This window comes from Camelus ferus, chromosome X (assembly GCF_009834535.1).
Source record: "Camelus ferus isolate YT-003-E chromosome X, BCGSAC_Cfer_1.0, whole genome shotgun sequence".
NCBI classification, from domain to species: Eukaryota; Metazoa; Chordata; class Mammalia; order Artiodactyla; family Camelidae; genus Camelus; species Camelus ferus.
Window position 1 is genome coordinate 29,775,265 of NC_045732.1, and position 23,446 is coordinate 29,798,710.

Consider the following 23,446-nt stretch of genomic DNA (forward strand, 5'->3'; position numbering starts at 1 on the left):
CTTCTCAGAAACCCCAGTGGGTACAAGAGACACACTGTCCCCATATTGCATGGCCTCTTTTAACCCAAGCACTATTTATCCTCTATCGAATTATCATTGTGCTACCCTGGCTGTAATCTTTCCACTGTGGTATATTTCTACTTGATATAAAATAAAAATCAAGTTTACTTTAACAACTAATCACCATAGGTTAATACTTCATCTGATCTTTGAAAAGCAGACAAAGCGCCCCCCTCCAAAAAAAAAGGGGAAGTAAAAACAAAAACAACAACAAAAAACCAACCAAAGATGTTTTTAGTTCTGCCTAATTATAGAATTGGTACAGCGAAGACGGTTTCTGGCTTCTTTTTCCTAAGATTCAAAGCCAGCATTAACATTGCCATGAGATTTTATGCCTACCTTCTACTAACAAATGAATAGAAAGTGAAATAAAATAGCCTGAAAAGATGCAGGAAAAACAAAAGTGAAAACTATAGCTAAATGAAGAAACATTCCTCCCCCAAGTCCACTTGTGGTAGTCACGGTCCATTTTTCTTTCTCTTGAACCAAAATTGGAAGAGTTCTTAAAATTGTTTTCAAATGGGACAGAGGGAGGTGCTAGGACTGGGTGTGTTCCCGTAGCTTCACAGATTTGTATAGGCTATTGTGTAAGTGATACAGGAGTCACTGAGATGGAATCATCATGCATTTACTCTTAGAAGCCACTCTGGAGCTCTACCCTGATTCCCTCTTCAGGGACAACACACCCATCCTTGCTACTCGAGTACTGGTTTTTGATGGTGTTCTTCACTGGGAATTGCCTTAGGCCCAGAAGACTCTTCTAAGGTCACCTTTCCTCCCAGTGGCAATGACTGGCTGGTTCAGCAATACAAAGGCCAGGCCCTCTCCACGTAATTCAGTTCAGCTCTGCAGAGCCAGCCCAGTTCTCAGGCTCCTGTGGAACTGGCTGAGACCTCTGTTGCAGTCAAATCACCCTGCAGCCTCTTCTGCTGTCTATTGACATGGACCTTTCTGTATCGCAGGTGTATCTCCGCAGAACGCACCCCAGTATACTTTTGTTGTCCAATACCATGAATCAGAGTCCATATCCAAGGAAGCTACTCTAGGACATTCTGCATAGTAAATAACACAAGTTAATTCCTATTTTCAGAATTGCAACCAATTTTCCCTTTTACTCAGGGATCACCTCACTATGGTCCTTCTGAGCAAAAGTCTACAGCCATAGAGAATGTGATCCAGCATACTTACATGCTCCAATGGTGGTCAGTCCAGGGGCTGGGCCAGGCCACTTTGCCCTCAGCTCTTGAAGTAAATGGGTTACCGCCTTCCACTCTGAGCTCAGATCTTCTAACTTCTTCTTTAATAGAAAAGCATACATGTTATTTATTTGATTACCACCTTGAAGTAACTTAATTCACAACGTTATTAATTTATTTTGTGAATACATTATTGTATTTCTATTGTATTTTACTTCTAAATTACTTGTTGTGAGTAGAATTTCTTTCAAAGTTATTGTAATTATTTTAGCCAACCATGCCACAAAATTTTATTGATTGTTTGCTTCATACAGGTTCTTGCTCCAGGCACAATTTCATTTAAAGAAGTAGAGTGCAAACACTCATGAAAACAAAACAAAGAAACAAAAAACAGTGTCGTCTCACCCACTGGCTTGACTCTTAAATAGTATCTAGTGTAGCTGCATATGGGGCTTTTCTAGACAACATTAAAAATATCCTACAGTCCTGAATTATCCCAGATCAATTATATTAGAATCCCTTGGAGGGAAGGGCCGTGGTACACATGGGGATCAGACTCTTAGAGTCTGCTTCAAGCAAGAACTCTTGTTCCAAATGGTGAAAAAAGATGTCAGCAGACATCCTTCAGTCCTCAGTCCCTTTAGGGACCGTCTCAGCTGCAGATATCTGCCTTGCCCAAGGGCAGGCCCTTCCCAGGGCAGCCCTAATTTAAGGACTGATCAAGGTGAGAGTATAAAGGCTCAGTCAATTTGGTTCCAAGTAGGACCAGGCTGAGAGTCTATTTAGCTGCAGAGCTCCTGGAGGAGTCAGCCAAGCCTATGTCAGGGGTGTGCTGGTATGTATTAAAAACTGGCTCTCTGGAAAAAAAGAACTGATCTTAGTATTTGCTCATTTCTGTGGTGTAAACACTCCCACGATAGCCAATTTTAAGTTACCAAGAGACTGTCAAGTGGCTCACAAAATGCCTGAAAATCTGATAATAGACTCTCATGAGCAGATACAAGCTGCCTCCAGTACCCCGCTGGGTGGCTGTATGATTACTTACTGCCAGGAGAAAGCGAGCAGAGGTAATATCTGTCAGTTCTGAGCTGAGACTTTTGAAAAATGAGTGAGGTTTCTCCACCTGTATTTTCCCTTTCCACTAGCTGGGAGCAGAGGACCCAAAGGTCCTATGGTAAACTTTCTCAATGGACTTGGGGGAGAATTTATCCTAACGTGCCGAAGCAGTGGTAAACAAACTTTGGGACCAATAGAAACGCCTAGAGGCGTCATTAAACCAGTGATTGCTAGGTCTGAGCCCCAGGGCTCTAGATTTACGAGGTCTTGGGTGGGGCCCCAAAATGTACATTTCTAACAAATTTCCAGTTGATGCTGATGCTAATTGTCCAAGACCAAAGACTAAGGCATCCATTATAAGTAATGAGGTACCTAAGCATCTGCAATGGACTAGATATGCACCATCTTTGACAAAAATAAGAAAAAAATAATTTTCTATAGGACTTAATTCTCTTGAGGAACCCCACTTAAGAAAAGCTGCCAAGGGAATAAATCCTAAAATAAATGCTAAAACTTTATCCCTTCCTATTTTTACTATCATCTATGCTCTTGAGGTTATTTATTCCATTGTGTCTGACATCATGTCAAATCAAGGCTTTGAATTTCTTCTCCCAGAGTGCATGCTGTTAAACATTTACCATCACATCAATGAATATAACTCTTTTTATTTATTAAAATAGAAGCCTTGAATTCAAAAACAAACAAAAAAATGCCTCTGATCAGTGAGGAAAACTATCACTGAAAGTCATGACATATGGAAGATGTTTTTCCATTCTGACATCAGAACTAAACACTGAGAATTAAATGCTATCAAAGGCTAGTGAATTAATATATATTTGGTCTCTTGATCTTCCTGCAAAGTTGCAGTGAGTTCACAGGGACATAATATTAAGAGGAACTAGAAGTAACCATGTTGCTAATAAGAAGTAGCAATAGATAATAGGGAAGAGACAATAAATGTAAAAGTAGATAACTAGAAAATGTAGCGATCTTGGTCATTCATTGAAGGGATAACAGTGCAGCAGATGGTGAGGTCTCATCACACATCATTTAACCTATAGGAAGTCACCTATGTATCCTATATATGGTGGGTGAGAGAGAGAGAGAGAGAGAGAGAGAGAGAGAGAGAGATTATAGGCTGATTTACATACTGCTGAGATCTGCCCACTCTTCCACTCAGTAAGCATATGGCCCCATAGTGAGTGGGTGAAGAGACATGGAAGTTTGCTGTTTCTATAGCTGGCTTAGGTTTCACCTTCTTTTCATGGTACAAGTATTTCACTGTGTTGAATCTGATTCTAATATTTAAAGTATTTATCTTACAATCTGGCTTTTAAAAGCAAATTAACTACTTCATCTGGGTGTCAACTGAAGCAACAGTGATCCGTACTAAACACTGATTCCATGTGCATCATTGTATAATGAAACAGAACAATAAATGATGCTTATAAAGATGACCTTGAAAATTAAGAAAAGTTTAAATTACACTCTGTTTTAGAATCAGAAGTCCTGGATTTCAGTCCTAACTCATTACTACTGGTTGTGTGATCATTGGCAAATCAGGCAGGTCATTCAGATTTATCATCCTTGAAAGGTGGATATAACACTACCACCTAACTCATAGCTTTGTTGGAGAAACTAAATGAGATATTTTATGTGAAAAGAACTCTGTGAACTGTAAAGTACTATAACATTGTTGGTTAGTTATTATTCACTGCTTAATGAAGCAAAATAGAAGATAGTAAATAAAAGTTTTCATTAAAACAGTTAAAATGAAAATACTTTGATGCTTAAAAGACTAGGTTTGGTTATTCTGAAAGTAACATGTTTATATATTCAATTCCCTTTTATTAATCCATTAACTCTGAATGGTCTATTCATTTATTAGAATGTTATCTTCTCACTGTTATTTCCAGATGGGTAAAGGAGGTATTCATATAATTTCAGATATACAGATTTAAAAAATCAAGTACTACCCCTCAATGTACCACAAACATCTGAGGATACTGCAAACTGTCAGAAATGCAATAAGCTCAGAATTGCATGTTCCTCAATCTTTCAAAATTATTAGCAAACAACATCACAAAAAATGGCTATAGATTTTGATTCACCTGGTCACAAAAATACTCTGGCAACTTCTTCAAGTACCTGGTACACTTTAGACTTGAAATTTATTATTTATATATTATGGAAATTCTTTTTTGTTTGGTTTTGTTTTGCTTTTTGGTCCTCTGGCATATGCTCATATTTTCTGTTCTCTATTTTCTATTAGGCTCTAAAGTTCCTTCGGGTAGCAAAAAAATGTTTGGCTGCAGCGACTAATGCAGTATTCTCCACATAATAAACTTGAGCCATGCTCAGTAAAAATTTGTAAAAGATAATGATTTGCTAATCATGTTAATAATTTGTAACCAAATTTAAGGGAACCAAGTGTATGTCTAAATTCCAACATCTTTAAATATAAAATCAGTGGGATAACAGTTATCAAGTCCTATTCTTGATTAGATTTCCCAAGTTTTCAAACTTTGAATATGCTAAGCAAATTGCAGGTCCCAGGCTTTCTTCATGAGGGCTCAAAACTCAACAATCATAGTGGATTCATGTTTTACCAAAAAGGAGAAACTCTGAGATCATTTTCTAAAAAGGGCAAAACTAGTTTCATTATAGGGACGTTTGCAGCTGAATATTATTTTCCATTGTTTTTAACTGACTTGGAAATAGTCATTAAATGTTAAGACAATTATATGAAGCAATGTAAAATTTCTTCCTTATGGAGAGCAGAAATTAATAATAAGAAAAATCATTTCTGAAAATAGCTTTCCTTTTTAACTTAAAATGGAATACTTTTTAAACTTTATTTGAGTTTGGGATTTTCAAAGTTTTAAAATCTTATCTTTTTCTCCTGTGTCAGTGTTTGGCATGCAATTAATATCTGCTACATCAATAAATGAATCCACCTATGGCTGTATATACACAGATATGCATGTCAATATTGTAATGGAAACATCTATGTCTCTATAGATGCAATTAATACAACCGAGGACTAGGGGTGAAATTCAGATCTCTAAAACGCTTGTCCACTTCCAGCATGAGCTAATGAGTAAGCCTATATTGAGATTTTTTTCCCCAAATTTTTCCTCAGAAAAGAGTGTGTATTAGCTTATAATGTCTTTTGTGTCTCAATTGTTTTATTTGGACAACAAACTTGCATAGTAGCCTGAAATAACCTCAAGAGATATGAATTTGGGATGCTTATAGCTCATCTGCGAGAATTTGTTAATAAAAGCAAGGAAGTAAAGAAAGCTGATAAGCCATTAGCAATTATCCCTAGGGTACCTCACACTCAGTGGTGAAGGCCACTGTAAACAAGTCATTTAAGAATAGTTTTAAAAAGCAAAACAATAAGTTGTTCTGGAGTGGTAAATAATACACTTCTAAGAAAAATGAAAAGATCCTCTCTCCTAATATTTTGGGAATGGACGTTGAAGTTAGAGATAAATATTCCAGTGATCACACCAAGGAAGTGAAAAATGGCCCTTCTGGTAACTGGCAGCTAGGTTAGGTGTGATGGTCCTAACTTAAGTACATAAAAAACTGTCATAGAAAATAAACTAGACAGAGACAAGGGCACCCCAGGGCCATGTTTGGAATGAGACAGAGACAAGGCCACTCTGGCACCAAAAAAATGACTAATATGAGGCACTGCTGCTTCTTTAACAGTGACAGACAGCTCTGCCCTGCTTCAATCCTTTTGCCTTCTAGATAGAAATTGTTAAGATACCCGATCACCACACTGACTCCATTTTTTGAAAGCATCTAATCCAAACTGGCTTCCATCTCCCTAATTCCTCTTTCGAATCATCCAGCCAGCTAAGCCCTGCTAGCAGCTCTTTTCATTGCCCTCTTTTATCCCACAGTCTCTGGAGGACTTTCTCCCTTGCTGCAGTAAGCTAAACGATCCTCATTAAAAATTTTTTTTATTTATTTACTTACTTACTTACTTTTGTGAGTGGAGATAATTAGGTCTATTTATTAATTTTAAGAGGAGGTACCAGGGATTGAACCCAGGACCTCATGCATGCTAAGCATGTGCTCTACACTTGAGCTATATATCCTCCCCCTCTCACTCTTTGATTATAGGTATGTTCCTAGTTGCTTTTGGACAGGGAGCTTTAACAGTACTATATGGGGATTCCAACAGTGCTGTACTGTAAATAACTTAGAAGGAAGACTGTAGGCTCCAGATTTCTGGAATATATATAAGAAGAGTGTGAATGAAGTTGCTTTATAAAATATAAATGGGACAAAAGCAATATTTCTAATTAGTGTGTTATTTTATAAAATGTGAGATTTCAAACAAGGAAGTGCTCATCAACTAAGAAATTAAATATAATTAGGCACTTGGCAATCTCATCCACATTCCTAAATGATTCTATCAGTTGCTCAAAAATCTATTATAAATTTATCTTCTCAATGGGGAAGTGGGGCTCTCCTTATATTCAAAGGTAAGTGATTAGCATTTACTCAACTTCTTATAGTCAAGGCTTTTGCCTCAGTTGTAAAACTAACTTGCATTAAAAAAAATGAAATTCTGCTACTCATATATTAATAAATCATAAAATCTCTCTAATATTGTTACTCTCTTTCTATAATCCTTCTCCTAACTTTCTCTGTTATCACTGACATGGAAAATGTGCTTATCAAATGCGTTAGTCAAAATGGACCTGCTGATCTGGGGGGGACAGATTTATGTCTATTATCTGGCTATTGATTTCTGATGTAACCAACAAAAACTTTTTGATCTGATAGATGATTTATAAAATCCAAATACTGTAATAAGTATAATATATAATTGCAAATATTTTGAACCAGACACCACTTGATCTGCTATACCATTTATAAATCTTCAGATACACATCTGTTGTGAGTAATATATTTTAAATTACCAGGCAAAAACAAAATAAACCTAAGGAAGTGGAATGTTGGAATCCTGGAAATGTTAAGATGTTGATGTTGGCAGTAGAACAAACTCAGGAGAAAGAAACAGCTTAACCTAGTTAATTAACAACAAAACAGCTGGGAAGATGAAACATCCCTGGTTGTGACTGACTATAATTGAAAATGACTAATGATGCTGTCATTTTGCAGCTTATATCTGAAGAAATGATGCCTGGAAGATTATAATTGCCATCTTGACCATTTGTTTACAGCAATTTTGTGTGTGTGTGTGTGTGTGTGTGTTAAAGGTTGGGGTGGAAACCTTTGGCCAAATAAAGCAAGCTCCTAACACCTTCTATTTTCTCTTACATTTAAAAAATTGAAGAGCAGTAATAAAAAAAAAAGTATAATTAGATTCACCTTAACAAGATATTTTTGGATAATCTAAAAAGTTAGCAAAACAAACCAACTGGTGTGATCTTATTGCTTCACCAAGTAACCAAGACATTTTAAATTCCATTGATGTTTTCAGTTCTAATAATGCAAGGTGACATAAGAATTTCAAAATATATACACACACTTAACATTGTTAAGAGAAAGAGTAGTGTTGTTCCACATTAAGCTAAAGAATAAGTATGAATAGAAGGAAATCTCATGTAAATGCTTAAATTGAAAAGAGAGTTAAAATTGTCTTAAATAACAAGTGGCTTTTTTGGGGTAGTTGTCAATAGTGTTGCAACTGATGGCAGTTGTTTTTGTTGCTTTTTAACTGCTAAATTTGGTGCTATGGAAGACCTACTCATTACTCAGTGGAAAACAGAACACATTAAAACGATTCCATCAATAGCATTATTATAAAATATTATGATCAAAGGTATAATGTTAGCAAAATACTAAACAATTTATTGAACTTAGCCAACCAGTCTTCAACAGCTTCTAAAATTAAGATGAAGGAACAATATACAAATCAAATGAAATAAAAGTGTGTGTGTGTACGTGTGTGTGTGTGTGTGTGTGTGTGTGTGTGTGTGTGTGTGTGTGTGTGTAGGGGAGAGAGAGAGGAGATGGAAAGAAAAACAAAGATGCTTATCTCTTCAATCACATTATTCTAAGATTTTTCCAGTATTCTTACATTAGAGATGTAGTGCTACATTTATGTCATCAGTAGAACTGTCTCAGAATATATGTTTTATCTTTAACATGAAGTCCTCAAAGAAAATGAGAAAGAAGTTGGTTATTCAAGGATGACAAAAAACAAACTAAAAATTTACCATCTTTGAAAATCAAAGAAGGCCTAGAGAAGTTGATAAAATGAAGAAAAAAGGAAAAAACTGAACAGGAATGAGCCTCACTCCCAAACAGGACTCAGCTTGGGAGGTGAGCGTAGGAGGTAAGAAGACAGCCTGGCTGACGCAGAACGTGGAGGTGCCAACAGACAGTCAATTTTCTAAGAAAAAGAATCATTCTCCCATGTGTCCTTAATTAGAATGTCTGCAAGTGGTGGACGTACTAATTATCCATTTAAATACTGGATCTTATATACACATCATGAGGGATTTTCATTTTCTTTTTAAAGAATATCACCATCTTCTTTATAATTATTATAGTTTCTGTATGTACCTACTCCCCCAAACAAAGCCAAACTTCTATGAAAATGTATTGCAGGCTATTCGTACCCTTTTCCCTTCTATTAAGAAGTGAGAAAACCCAAAGTTAAGAAGGAAAGGCATTAGGAACAGCAAAATTTTACAATTTTGATATATGAAATCCAAGTTAAAAACAGGCTTTGTTTATGTACTATCAGAGCAATGGATCATCCTTTGGAAAAATCATCCCTAACCTTTAAGAAGAAGTTTTAAATCCAAGTACAGACTGAAACAGACCCCACTGCTTTGCTACCTTGTATTGCTGGGTTCCATGTTTTGAACTATGAGGTAGTGTTTGAGCCTCTAGGGTATTAGGCTCCCACAAGCTCCAGCTAACCTTCAAGTGTTTCCAAGGTCATGGCCCTTATCAAAAGCTGCATGTGAATACACTATTTCTCCACACCCCCAATCTCCCAAATCAATCTTGCCCTTTGGCCACTATGAACTTGGTATGTTGATTCCTCCCCCAATGTGAGGGATAAATCAGAGAGCAGGAATGAGTTTTCACTTAACTTCTGCTTCTCCCAAGTGAACTCGTTTGAGAGGAAATGGGAGAGGAGGGAATGAGAAAAGAAGAGTGCTGACTCTACACAATGATTTCAAGAAATTCAAAAGAGAAGGAAGTTCACAAATACCTTCTTACTCTTTCTTTCATTTCAGAAAGGTTTATATCACTAAAACGACAGGAGACATTGCATATGCTCAGAAATGGCCGATCCCAGTTCTGATCTCAAAGTGGCCCGGGAATTGAGGGTATGATTAAGCCAGCCTTAACTGCTTGGATTGTTTACATATAATGAAAACAAAATTTTTCGGATTGACTTTCAATTAAGACTCTCTGTTTTTCACAAGGATAAAAGTAAAAGCCAATTTAAATGCATATTTGTAGTTTGTAACAATTATGCCAAACACTGCAAAAAGTCATTGCAGATCAAACAAGAGTAGGTGGAGTGGACCTACAAAATGGTCCATTTGTCCGTCTCATTGCTTGCTATTAAAGTCATTCTGTTAATCAAGAAAAGTGCCTGCTTGGGGACTGGCTTTCTTTAGAGCATCAACAGAAACCCTGAAATTTGCTGCTTTCAGGAACTTCTCTAGCTCTCTAATCTAAATACTGTACACACTGTTACTTTATGAAAATTATCATACCAGGCCTGGACTGGATGCAAATTATTTTGGGGGGATGTTAGGAGTGGGGGCAACATATTCCTGAATAAACGTCTATCGATATCAACAGAGAAATCTGTGCCTTTCAGCATCTGGTGTTTGGACATTACATTTAGGCTAAAACTTTAAGTTTACCTAAGGAAAAGCCCTTGTAAACTGTAAAGAAAACAAACAATTTTCTAGAAATGAAGCTTGGGCCAAGCATAAGTGGTGATCTTGGAGACAGAGTGTAAGTCATGGTAATGTTATTTGCAAGGACAAACTAGTTCTGTATAATGAGGTTATTGACCTGTACTGTTTTAGAGCAGTTTTAAACATAAAGGTGAGGCTCACTAAATCTCAGCCTGCAACATTAGCTAGAGTAACCAGGACTGATCAATAAACAGCCACCATTATAGGCTCTCGGGAACCTTCATCATAATGGGAGCCATTATAATTTTGGTCAGGCACAGAAAATAAGGTAACCTATACCTAACGTCTATTTATCACTGGACTCTCAGTCTCTCATTTGCAAATGGAAGCCATTGATTAGCTATTTTTGAGGAAAATTTAGCTGGTTTTCCATTTCTCTCCTTATGTACTAGCCTGTGAATAACTGTGTCCTAGACTTCAAAATGCACATGAGGAAAGGAAAGAAGTAGAAAGCTTTCTCCTAGGCCAGCGTTTCACTGAAGACAGAAGCACTTACATGACATTTCACTAAAAATTCTTGACCCACTAAAGTCCTAAAGCCCGAATGCCGATCTTCCACTTTCATGAGAAAGAGCAACAGAGAAAAGAAAGGTCATGGATCATATTGTGATTCTCTATAGCTGTTGGAGACAGACAGTATGATGCAGTAGCTTGATTTGAATTAAGCCAAACAATATGAAAAGCATCAAGGCTGGCAAGCAAAGCAATAAAGCCTCAAAGAATTTAATCTACCTTGAAGGTGGGACTCCTTTTTGTATTGATGGCAGCACACCAGGACAGAAATGAGTCCTTTAATGCAATGACTCGTTAATACCCTTAAGATCACAATATATAAATAGGCTATGTTGATCAAAAAGACAGCACTGCCTCTGCTACTGCAGGATGGCCAATATTTCTTTACAAGTTATTTCATTGATTATAAATAGACCACGGCAATGGCAAATGTACAACAGGGGAAGCATAACCCATTATGAGGTAATGGATATTGCTAGAGGTTGCTTCATTACCTTCACTGGCTGAGTGGCTGGTTTTTCCTGGTACAAATGCTGCCCTTTAGACAAAATCCCTTCCACATCCGGCTGTTTAGCTTGAACAGCTACTTCAGTTTCCTGGGGAAAAGAGCACATACAGTGCAGATTAACTTCACAGTTAGCAATAAAATTACTAAATTTAAATATACCCTTGGAGACTCCACATGTATTGCAGATCAATTTCTGCATGGTACATCGGGGCATAAAGTAGCTTTCAGTGCAGAGAAAAGAAATGCATGGCTTTGCGAAACCCACAGAAGTTTGAAAAAATGCATTCAATATCTTCTTGAGTTGTGCCATAGTACTATCCTATAGAAACAGAGACACTTTACATTTTTCGAAAGAGTAAAATTCAGTAACAAGAAGTATGATTTATGAATAGGATTACATAGGATTACTATGGATAAATACTATTATTAGTTTTAGTACTCTCAGTAATCCTAATGTTCATTTTACTCTACAAACTTCTTTATTTTAACAGGATTCTTTTCTGGGCTTGGGATCCAAAATTTTGTTTCAAAATAGAAACCAAATAAATCTTTCCACATCATTGTCAATATGGTTAATTTTCTTTTCAAAGAATGAACACCTAAAGAACAGTATTAAGGCTTATTAATTATTAAGCAGTCAAAACGAAAGAGGCCTTTTGAGGAATGATTAGATTATTTTAAAAAATGTGTTTGTTTTTCCTTAGTCTGAAGAAGACTGAAGCACAACTGCATGACCAAAAAAAAAAAAAAAAACCAGAACAAAACAAAATACCCTCTTTAGCTGTATGAATAGAAAGTGCTTTGTTACTGGCTGCTGTCTAGCTCTCTTGAAGAGACAACAAAAGCGATGTGCATAAATTGAAGCTGAAGGAAGTGAAGTTAAATATTACAGAAGACTTTCTGGATGGAACACTTGTTAAACACTGGGATGGAGTATCGATTAATCAATGTCAGGCGTCAGTCAGGGCCTGGGCAATCTTCCCCAGATAGCAACTCCTGATTAACCCATATCCCTCTTCCTCCCTCTCCTGCTCTGTAGCCTCCCAGCACTTCTGTGTGTACGTGTCTTCATGCCACGGTTTCCTTTGTATACTGTGTCTGCACCTGTTCTCTCTCAGCTCATCAGAGCCAGGTGTCCTTGGAACCCAACTTTCTGTCATGTTATATGGCACAGGAGGGTGTCTTGTAACTTGTGGGTGCTCATCACATGCTCTCGGGGAGGATTATTTCTTCAGTTCTTACAGTAAATAGCAGTGAGAGGTAGGTAGTTTGGTTAAAAGCGTCCCTAACATTAACACTAACCCTGGGTATTAGATGGGTATGTGTTCAAAATACACACACACACACAGACACAGACACAGACACAGACACACAGACAGACACACACACAGACACACACACACCCCTACCTTTAGAGACAATAATTATGGAAGAAAGAAACCTAAAATTGCAAGTACTAATTCACTGTCTATGATGAAAAGTTCTAAGAATGATTTTTTTAAATCTTGAAAATTTTGACGAGTTCAAAACCCGAGTGTATTTTGTGAGGGTTGGGTATTTCCTTCTTCCTTTACAATTGTTTGTAAGTGCACCCAGTGTAAATGTTATACCTTCAGAAAATGAGCACACGTTTAGTCAATAATTTTAGCAATGCTTCAGGTGTGCTGCAAATGATTAACACTAATACCTTTCTCTTCCTGATCCTAGTCTTCAGTTGCCAATAAAGAGTTCCAAAGATCACAAAGAACTGATGTTACTATTCAGAAGGCATGGACAAGTGACCAGGGTTAAAAGATGGCATTTAATATGACAAGGAAGTCGCTTAGGAAATAAACACACCGATTTTAATTCATGATATTCTCAGTGGCAAATGAACAGAAACAGTAGCAAGGGTGACATTAGGGCAGCCCAGGTATTACTTAGAGCTCCAACTTCTAAGGACGTACTTGCTCAATGGATTGAGAAGGTGGCATGCCACGTGAAATGTCCAGGTTTTGCACTTGCAGAAAGTCAAATATTCCCTCTCCAGGCAACTTAATTAGCCCTAGATTGAGTTCTCTGATGAATAAGCATTGCAAAGTCACATCATTTCCCTTTACAGAAATGTTTCCTAGTAGCATTTCCTTCCATCAACACTATTGCCATCTCTTCATCCTTTAATGAAATAATGGGGAGTTTAAGTACCTGGATAAGATTTACACTTGGCCCTACAGCAATAGAGCAATGGGTGAGAGAAATCATGTTCAGCTCTTAATTCTTCGTGGGTACTTCTCCTTCGTAAGTTTTTGTGAACAAGATATCTAATTATACGTACCTTTGACAAATCACCTTAGAAAGGCCATTTTGAAGATAAATTTCTACAATTTACCATACTACATTTATTTGCAGTGTGAATTTATTACTTAAAAGATAGGTCAGTGATTGAGGGTCAAATATTATTGCTGGAAAGGTCAACTATAGTAAATCTAATTAAGTTCACTTAAATGTTTCTTAGTATAGTTTTTCTTTAGTGACTGTGAAAGAAATACACTATTAGAAGCTGATAATAATCCTGGAAAAAATAGAAGTGGATGTGAAATAAATTCAAAAATTTTTATCACTTCATGAAACTGAAACTTGGCATGGAAAAATTGAAAAGCAAAGAAAACAAACAAACAAAAAAACAGCAAAATGACATGACTGTGCACACATATGAAAAGGCTGCTGAGACCATTAGCCGTGATGAAAATGCCAGTAAACTGCTCCAAGATTAACTGCTGTAAGGTTAACAAACGAGGGTTGCTAAAACTTTACCATGTGTTTCATACATTTTTTCCATCATATTTACAGTACTACAAAAAGGGTATTATCTAATTTTACAGATGCTGAAACCAAAGGAGATTAGGTCAATTGTCCAAGGCCTCCTAGCTTGTAAATGGCAGAGCTGATATTATTACCAGGTTATATATAAACTTCTACTTTACCCCTTACATTGTTGACTATAGCATGTGTGTGCGCGTGCACACGCATATGCTAAAACTGGCAGTCATATTTCTAACTATAATGTTAATTTTTTCTCCTCCTTTTTAACTCCAATACATTCTACAGTATCCTTCCTGGTTGTAAATAAGAGAAAATTCTCTCTTTTCCCACAGAAAAATAAATTCTTACACAGCCTTTAAAAAGCTCCAAGGATGTCTCTTTGTGGGTTTATGATAGCCAAACTTATGATATCCAGGTCAAAGAACTGGTTTGAGTAAACCTTTTATCTCACAAATGGCCTCACATCTTTATATGATTTACGATAAGGTGAAGGAGGTCACCACCAAAACGGAAACACAGCTAACTATATTGGCCAGTTTTTGTAAATAGTAAGTGCTCAACTTTACAGCACTTTCAGACAAAGTCTTCAAGGGATTTCAACCAAAAAAATCTCACTTCTAATAATAGAATATTTCCATTTAGGCTTTTTTTCCTCTGTCTTATTCTTAATATATCCCCTGCAATGTAAGATTGTGCACACAGTGTTAAGACTCTTAGATGTAACTAGAGTTTGTTTTTTTTTTTCCCCAGCACAGTACTGAGAGGTCACTACAACCTCATGCATAATTTTAAGACAATAATTTTTATTAAATAGGTAACAGGAATCACCCTTCATTTATACTCACTAGGAGAATATTGCAGTGTATTTTTTAGAAATCCAGCCTTGATAGGCTTTCAAAATGGAGCACCTTTAGTCTTAGTTATTTCTCATTAAACAGCACTAATATTGGGGAGTTGTTGGTCTGACAAGCAATGAAGCAATGGTTAGTGATTAAAAAAGACTAAATAACACCTTTGAGGATGAAAGTAGCAATTCATAAGCAAACTAATGTACTTGTATTTTCTAAGGATTTATTCATTGAATATTGTATTTCTAATTCAGTATTAAACTGATTGTATGCATGCATTTCTTTTTTTTAACTAGAAATTTGGTGACCCTAAGGATAGTGTAAGATAGATAGATAAATATCTATATATATATCACAACATAAGGAGGGTATAAACAGTCTTTTCACATATGTTCCAACATTCATTCATTTGACAATATTTATTTAATATTTACTATAGTTCAAAGTCTTGGCTAGGAACTGTGAATATTATGAAGCAGAAGGATACAAACACATATTAAACTTAGACTGCAACAGGGATAATGACCAGCAAAGCACCATGTACAATGGGGCACAGAGAAGAAACTCATCAGGTCTGTGTTTAAGGGACAAAAAAAGCCTTGTGGGGGAGGAAAGGCTTGAGCAAAGGCATGGAACACAAACAGCTCAGGCACCTGGTTGACAAAGGGATGGATGATGGAAAGTACTGCAAGAGAGAATCTGGTGAATGCAAAGACCAGAACCAGAGGTGGCGTGGAGACCCCATGTGTGGGAATGGGAAGAAATGGTGCAGGAGTAAAAGGCGAGAGCCCGAGAAAAGAAGGATCTTTCCTATCACTGTCAGGACCTTAGTGGAAAAGTTACAAAAGAGTTTTAAACAAGGGAACAACACTTTGATTTCTAATCGATGTCCTAAAAATGAATACATATGAATATATGAATAGACAGATAAAGATAGATAGATAGATAGATAGATAGATAGATAGATAGATAGATAGATAGAAAGAAAGAAGATCTATCAATGCACAGTTTTCCATTCAAATAAGCTGGTCAGAATAACATATGTATACCGTTACTGAAAACAAAGAAGATCAAGATAAAAATGACACCTTTTTTTCCTTAGCAAACATAAGTGCCCCTTCACTTTGTTTTCTTATTTATGAAGAATATTTTCTGCCATTTGACCATTTGGTCAACCACCACAATCAATGGTTTTTCTATTAAGTTTAAGATATCATGGATTGTAAGGACCACTGTTACTCTACCAATTGCTAAGAAAGTTTAAAAAATTAACTTTGGAGGCATTATTGTGGGAAACATCTCAATTTCAGAGAAGCAGAAATGTAAAAAAAAGAGAAAAAGGATTTTGGAAGCAATGAAATTCTAAGATATTTGTGAAGACTATGATCGGTGTATTAGTTCATTATTATTCATTGACTCCATGACTATGTCTGCCCTGTGGGTGAATACACTTTCTTCCCCATTGACTTTGGGCTTGACCATGTGCCTCACTTAGATCAATGGCCTGTGGGCAGACATGACTGTATGACAGCTCTGAGCTAGGTCTTTAAAGGCAATTCAAGATTTGCTAGTACCTCTAGTTTCTGTCGTCCACCATGGGAGAATAATGTATCATAGAGGAGCTGCCCTTTCAGCCTGGGTTCTGAAATGAGAAGACATTTGGAGCAGATCCACAGTCCAGAATGAGAAAACCTGAACTTGACCCACAGTATAGAGTAAAGCTGCTGCTGATCTGCAGACACATGAATGAATAATAAATGTTGCTATAAGTCACTGGGATTTGGGGGTTGTTTGTTACTGTAGCAAGAGCTGACAATTACAACATAACAGTGAAACAAACAAATACATGGCTTTCTGGGAAGAAAAAAAAAAGCCTTTAAAATAAATGTGCCCTGGTCACATGTATCAACTGCACCATCTCTTATTCCACATACAAACTGTTTGCTAAAAAGGGCGGCAAGAGAGGAAAAATGAAATGGAATTGATATCGCGTTAGAGCCTGACTCCTTGGCCTAGATTGTCAAGCAGGTGCTGACAAATGAAGGCTGATGGATGGAAAAACACAACATTGTGCAGTTGAGTTTCTTCCTCTTTCTCCTCATGCTGGGTGACTGTTCTTTTATTTATCTACAATTAGGTTTGCTAGACCACAGCAACACGGCTCTCCTTCACTGTAACTGCAGGCTGTCAAGTACGTGCCAAGCTGATTGAGAAAGAATGACAGCTTCTCTCTTTCCATTCTGAGCTAATCAAGGGCAGCCCACCAAAGGGAGGCTTTTTTCTGATTTAGAGATTTATGGATTTCAAAAATAATCTGTCCAGATGAACAAAATATAATGCTGTATTGATTTTTAAAGTGGCAAGTGTTATGCAACCAAGAAGGTTTAAGCTACTAAGGTACACACTTGGAATGTTCAGGGCCAATGAAAGGGTGGACATATGTGTGACCATCAACTAATAAAAATGAAAACAGAAGCTCTCCATTCATAAAGATGGGGTTTCAAAGTCTGTTTGGCAGTAGAATGCCTTTGGCAAATGAAATCTTACCCAAACCCTCCACCCAGCATATTAGTCGATTCATTTAGTAAATATATACTGAATATAAGAGCACCTATTAAGTTCTAAATACTGTTTTGGCACTGGATATATAACAGTGAAAAAACAGACAAAATTTTTCTATTCTCAGGAAGTTTGCATTCTAACAGGGACAATGAACAATAAAATATAAATTACAGCACATGAGAGGATAAAAGTGCTAAAGAGAAAAAAATAAAGTATCTGGTGGGAATGGGAGATGTATGTGGATGGTAAGGGAAGATGGGAGGTGGACATTTGAGAAAGTACCTCCAAGCTAAAAAGCCTTACTGAGAAGATAGCATTTGAATGAAGATTAGGAGGACGTGAGGGAATGAATCAAGCAGCTGTTTCAGGGAGGAACAATCCATGCAGAGGAAATAGCAAGTAATAGCAAAGGTCCTGGGGTAGGAGTGTGTCTGGCATGATCAGTACAAATATAAGGAAGTCAGGGTGAGAGGAGCCTAGTGAGCAAGGGGACAGTAGCGGCAAGCAAGTCAGAGAGATCGAGGAGGGTAGTTCCTGCAGGGCAACTGTGTAAGGACTTGGGCTGTTATTCTGACTGAGGTTAGGAAGCACAGGAAATCACTCAGCGGAGCAGTGATGTGATCTGACTTATTTTTTAATAGATCATTCTGGCTGCTGTGTTAAGATTAGACTAAAGGAATATAGAAAACAGATAGAAGTTATAAGCAGACTCCCAAGGGGGTTAGTTAAATCTCTAGTGATGGGAGGGAAGTACTTGTTTGTGGAAACCTGACACACGTACTATAAAAATCTTTATACATACAGTTCTTAAATGAGGACTAAATCTCTGATCTGGTTTAAGCCATACAGGACACTGCTTTAGGCAGACTCATTCAATGAAACTGTTGCTCTCCAGGTTTTACCATGTTCCTAAGTCCTTAGGGGTACAGAGGTGTGGGTTCTTGAGCCTGGTTATCTAAATTCCAATCCTGGCATGACTTGATTAATTGCAATAGAGACATATGGCCCATAAATCCTAACATATACTCTAAAACCTCTGCCATTTGGCCCTTTGCAGAAAAAGTTAGCCAACCGTTAATCTAGAGAAATGGTAAGGACTGACATTTGTGGCTCTAAAAACCTTCGGGTGCACAGAAAAATTATATGGGTAGTTATTTTAAAAGATAAAACATGAGTGACATTCTGCCTTTTATCTCCATATATAGACTTATAGAGATAGTCAAACAACTTTTGTTCTACTTTAGAACTGGGCTCAACAAACAAACAAATATTTTAGGCTTTGTGGGCCATATGGTTCCTGTCATATCCGGATTCTGCCACTGTCATGTAAAAGCAACCACAGATAATATGTAAACAAATAAGTATGGTTCTGCTCCAATAACAACTGATTTACAAAAACAGGACTGCATTTGGCCCTTGGACTACAGTTTGTTGACTCCTGCTTTGATATATTACAGTGTTCTTAGAAGCAATCGACTAGGGACAATAACATGTGGTTCTAGGCTTCTTAATTCATGAGCTGGGGCAAATTCAATTCAATTCAATTCAATTCTCTAATTTCACTATCTTTAATTACAGCATGGATTAAAAAAAGACATATATCACACTGCATAAAGGGTTAATAACATCTTTTGTCCCTCTGCATGAGAGTTTGACCTTCAAAGAACTTTTTAGCTGTATTCTCCCTGAAAACCTGATAAAATTGGAATGTCAAATGTGTTAGTAGACAACACTGCTTCTGCAAAAAAAAAAAAAAAAAAATCTGGACTGATAAATTATACCTGGCTTAGGAGTACTACATATGAACTACAAACACCTAATGGAAAGCCATAGTTTTGGGGAATCCTCTGAGTGTAGTGCCTCTTGTAACTGAGCATATACCTTTCAAAGATCTTGGAAACTTTATGTTATGGAACATTGGCTCCTGGGACCCAAAAAGCTTATAGGCCAGGGCTGACACAGCACCTCTGAGCCTCCTTCCTTTGCTCCTGAACTATCATCTGGGAGTCGGCAGGTGCTGCAAAGAGAATAGCTCTTGGATGGCTCTGTGAAGGCAGCACAGACTGCTGTGTATTCTAATCCCACTCAAGAGAGACACCTGATCCCGCCTCCCTGGGAAGCTGTGTTTCTGTTCCTACACCCTTCTAAGAGAATTTGTGGCTGAACGTGGTTAAAGGTAGCCTTGTTCAGTTGCTCTTAAGAAGACTCACTGATGGGCTTTACAACAGTTATTTCGAAGACTCACATTTTACTTCTACAAATTTACTGCTCTGAATTGGGATGCATTTTATAAATGATGGTATGTCAGAGTCTAATTGGCAGCACTTTTTTCTTAGTGACAGCTAAAATGATGATGCATATTCTAATCAGTCGTGTCTTAGAAACAATAAAATATGGTATGTGACCAGGATATTCATAGCAGGTCAGGATCAAATGATTTAGTAGAGGCAAAGGTAATACTAACTGCTACCATTTACTGAGAACTTACTAAGTACACTCTGCTATGCACTTAACATAAATCATTTTAATTAATCTTACTCAATCTCCACTGCAGAGCCTTTCTATAGACATTATTGTCATTTTTCAGATTAAAAACTACAGTCATGAGAGCTTAAGAAACTTGCCTATGGCATAAGCTAACAAATGGTGGATATGAGATTTGAATCCTGGTCTGTCTGATGCATATCCTGCACGCTGAATTACTATACTGTAGGATATATGGATTTAAGTATAATACATACATACAAGTTTTATTTGATGAATCACAGGATTTAGAACTAGAACAATATAATTTTGATTAACATGAAATTTTAGTTGAAATCAGAGTTTCTCAACCTCAGCACTACTGACATTTTGTTCTGGGTAATTCTTTGTTGTAGGCACCTGACCTCTGTAATGTGGGATGTCCTGCAGCATCCCTGGTCACTATTCACAAGATGCCAGTAGCACTTCCTTCTCCCCCCATTGTGGCAACCAAAGGTATCTCCAGACATTGACCAACTCCCCTGGAGAGGAAAATCACCCCGGATTGAGAACCACTAAATTACTGACAATGTGAATGAACAAATCAAAGTCTGTCTACTCATGGTCTGCATTTCCAGTGTACATGAAATAGTATAATTTCATATGAATTCCTTTCTTTTCTTTTTCTTATATGGAAAACTATTTGCAACACCATCCATTTACATGTATTTTTTTCAGACGCAACTACTATGCACCCTATTGGCTCAAACCACATTCGAATGTGGTTCTGATGAACTCTAGCCATAAACACATACTTCAGTTTCTGGCTGAACTGTTCCTAAAAACACTGATTTAAATAACCCAAAGGGATTAAGGAACACTGGATTCTACGGAATAGAGAGACAGAGAGACATATACAACAGAGAGTAATTTTTCTAGGTCCCTGAATCATCTTTTTCTTGCTTTGTACATTCACCTTGGCCAGTGTTATTTGCAGTATTTTTAATCTATGTGACACAACTCTTAAGTTATTACCCATGTGGTAATCGGACATAGTTCTTGAAGTCTTAATAGAGACTATTTACTAAAAATGTAAGTACTATTAAACACTAGAAGTGTCTTCTAAAAAAATAAAACAGCAGTTAGGAACATTTTCATTAAAAGCAAAGAAAAGAGAAATTCAGTTCTGACTTCATGATTGACATACACTTCAAATAAAATCAAAGATGCTTTGTTTTTTACTGTTAAGTGCTGTACCAAAATTATAATCATTATCTAAAACAACCTTTCTAAATTCTTCAATAACTTATAAACACAAAAAATCAAATGGGTAACTGAATTAAACTTGTATTTAAAAAAAACAGCAACAAAAACATCTGAGATTTTCTTCTGAATAACTTTTCCTTAAAACAGAAATAGAAAATAAAGCAAACACGAAGGTTTCTGAAATCAAGGAAAATCACACATGACGGAATAAAGCCCCTTCTTTGGTTCACACAACACATTAGCCTTTGTCTTGGGTCCCAGGTCTTCATCTAGCCTGCCATTCTTAATTTTTATACTCTTTCAGCTTTCTATGATTTCTACCACTCCAGCAAAGTGAGCATTTTCATTGGTTTCCTGTAAAGTCAATGATAAGGTTTTGAGACCTTATATAAGGAACTGTGGACCTGGATTTTAGATGCACATAACTGCTAAAATTCAGAATATATAGAGAACTCATATTCATCTGTAAGAAAAGGCAAGCAATCTAATAGAAAATCGGGCAAAGGATGTGAAGAGTCAACTCTAGAGGCAAAAAATTTAATGGCCAATAAACAACCAGGGATATGCAAATTCAAACAATAATGTCACGCCATTTCCTGTTGCTATGGAAAGCAATTTATGATTTATAATAAAGATGTGCATACTCTAGTGAGTCAGTAGTTCTACTTCTAGTTATTTTCACATTGGTTTGTGAGGAGACCTACAAAGAATGTTCTTCCAACATTGTTCACATTAGTGAAAAACTGAAAACAACCTAATCATCATTCATCCATAATCTCATAGCTCTACTGTTTTGTTCCTATTCAAATCAGAAATATTTTTAACAGACTACTTCTCTATTCTAAAGCCACTTTAAATCGTTGTTCTTATTTTGTATGGCATTCAAAATCCTATTTAACTTAGTCATAAGCAAACTTAATGTTTCTATTCATAACTGACTCATTGAAGATATTAAAGATAATAAAAGAATAATGCTGTCTCTGACAAATCTGACTTCAGCTCTAATGTCATACACGTGGTGAAGTGTCTCAGATAACATCTGTTTAGTTTTGAGTGAAGCACAGTATATAAATGTGCATAACTTTTGTATTTGTGTTATGTTTCCAATTATGTAAATCACTAATACCTATTACTATGCTAATACTAGAAGACGTATTGTCATGTTACCATGAATTATTAATTTTGTGTTTCTTATCAGCTACTTCATCAAATAATTTAAAAGACAGAGATGCTTATCTATTCATATTTCTCTACATGTTATTCACAAAAGTTCTCTCAAAAAATCCTGACAATTAAAAATATGCACACATGGCTTTGTAATTTCATGGGTCGATAAATAGAATTTTAGTTATATCCTACACTTTCTTGTGAATGCTTCCATATTTTGCCTTTTGAATATTTAACAGCATTATTAACTTAAAAAATCAATCTAATTTTCATGACTAGCATGTTATATAATCAGTTATTATAAATGCATTTTGAGCTTTTTAATCTTAAAATTAAAGCTATTATTAAAATAGTCCAACTCAAACAATTATGGCTCGTTTTATTAACTATATACATTGTGCTTTCTTTTGAGCAGTAATTGCTGAACATCCGTTATGTCCAGAGGAGGCAACAAATTGTTCAGAAGTTGGGAGCTATGGCTTCAGAAATATTGGGCATGCAAACTCTTCATTTTTAACATATATACTGTTTCAAAATTACAGAGCAAATTAAATGCATTTGCTCTGAGTGTTAATTTAAGTAGTTAATTTACAACTACGGTGTTCCTTTTACAAAAAAATATGTATTAGATATACACTGAAGTACTTGGTATCCTTCATAATATGTGTCACTCCATACATAATATATTATATATGTATATAATATGTATATTACATATATATATATATATATATATATATATATATATATAAAATTTCTTCCAACGTGTGAATGAATGAGTCTAGTCATACTAATGCTACTGCGCAAAGGACAGCCAGGAAGAATGAGATAAATATATGACAAGGAAAAGAGCAGAAAGGTGGCAATTTGGAAGTATTTAGAATACAAAGTTGATTTCTAAGTCTTGTATAACTGACTAAAGAAAATAGTAACATCAGCTAATTTTGTCTGTTAGAAGAAAGAAGTATTTTCAATATACAACATAGAACTGAATTTAGATTTATAATATACCCTGGTTTTCAATGACAAAGCAATTAATATGATAAGTGAACTCTCAAGATA

The 23,446-nt window shown here is 36.3% G+C and overlaps 1 protein-coding gene across 2 annotated transcripts in view; it reads right to left on the minus strand.

Annotated features, from left to right (window-relative positions):
- LOC102523807 (dystrophin) overlaps positions 1-23,446 on the minus strand; it is a 647,651-nt gene that overhangs the window by 72,084 nt on the left and 552,121 nt on the right. Inside the window, exons 36-37 of one of the 2 annotated variants that reach the window (XM_032475797.1) lie at positions 11,263-11,364; positions 1,249-1,357 (exon numbers count right to left, since the gene is read on the minus strand). In XM_032475797.1, coding sequence (XP_032331688.1) covers positions 1,249-1,357; positions 11,263-11,364 — 211 coding nt within the window. The remainder of the gene's footprint in view (positions 1-1,248; positions 1,358-11,262; positions 11,365-23,446) is intronic. The other variant, XM_032475796.1, reaches the window with a different exon arrangement.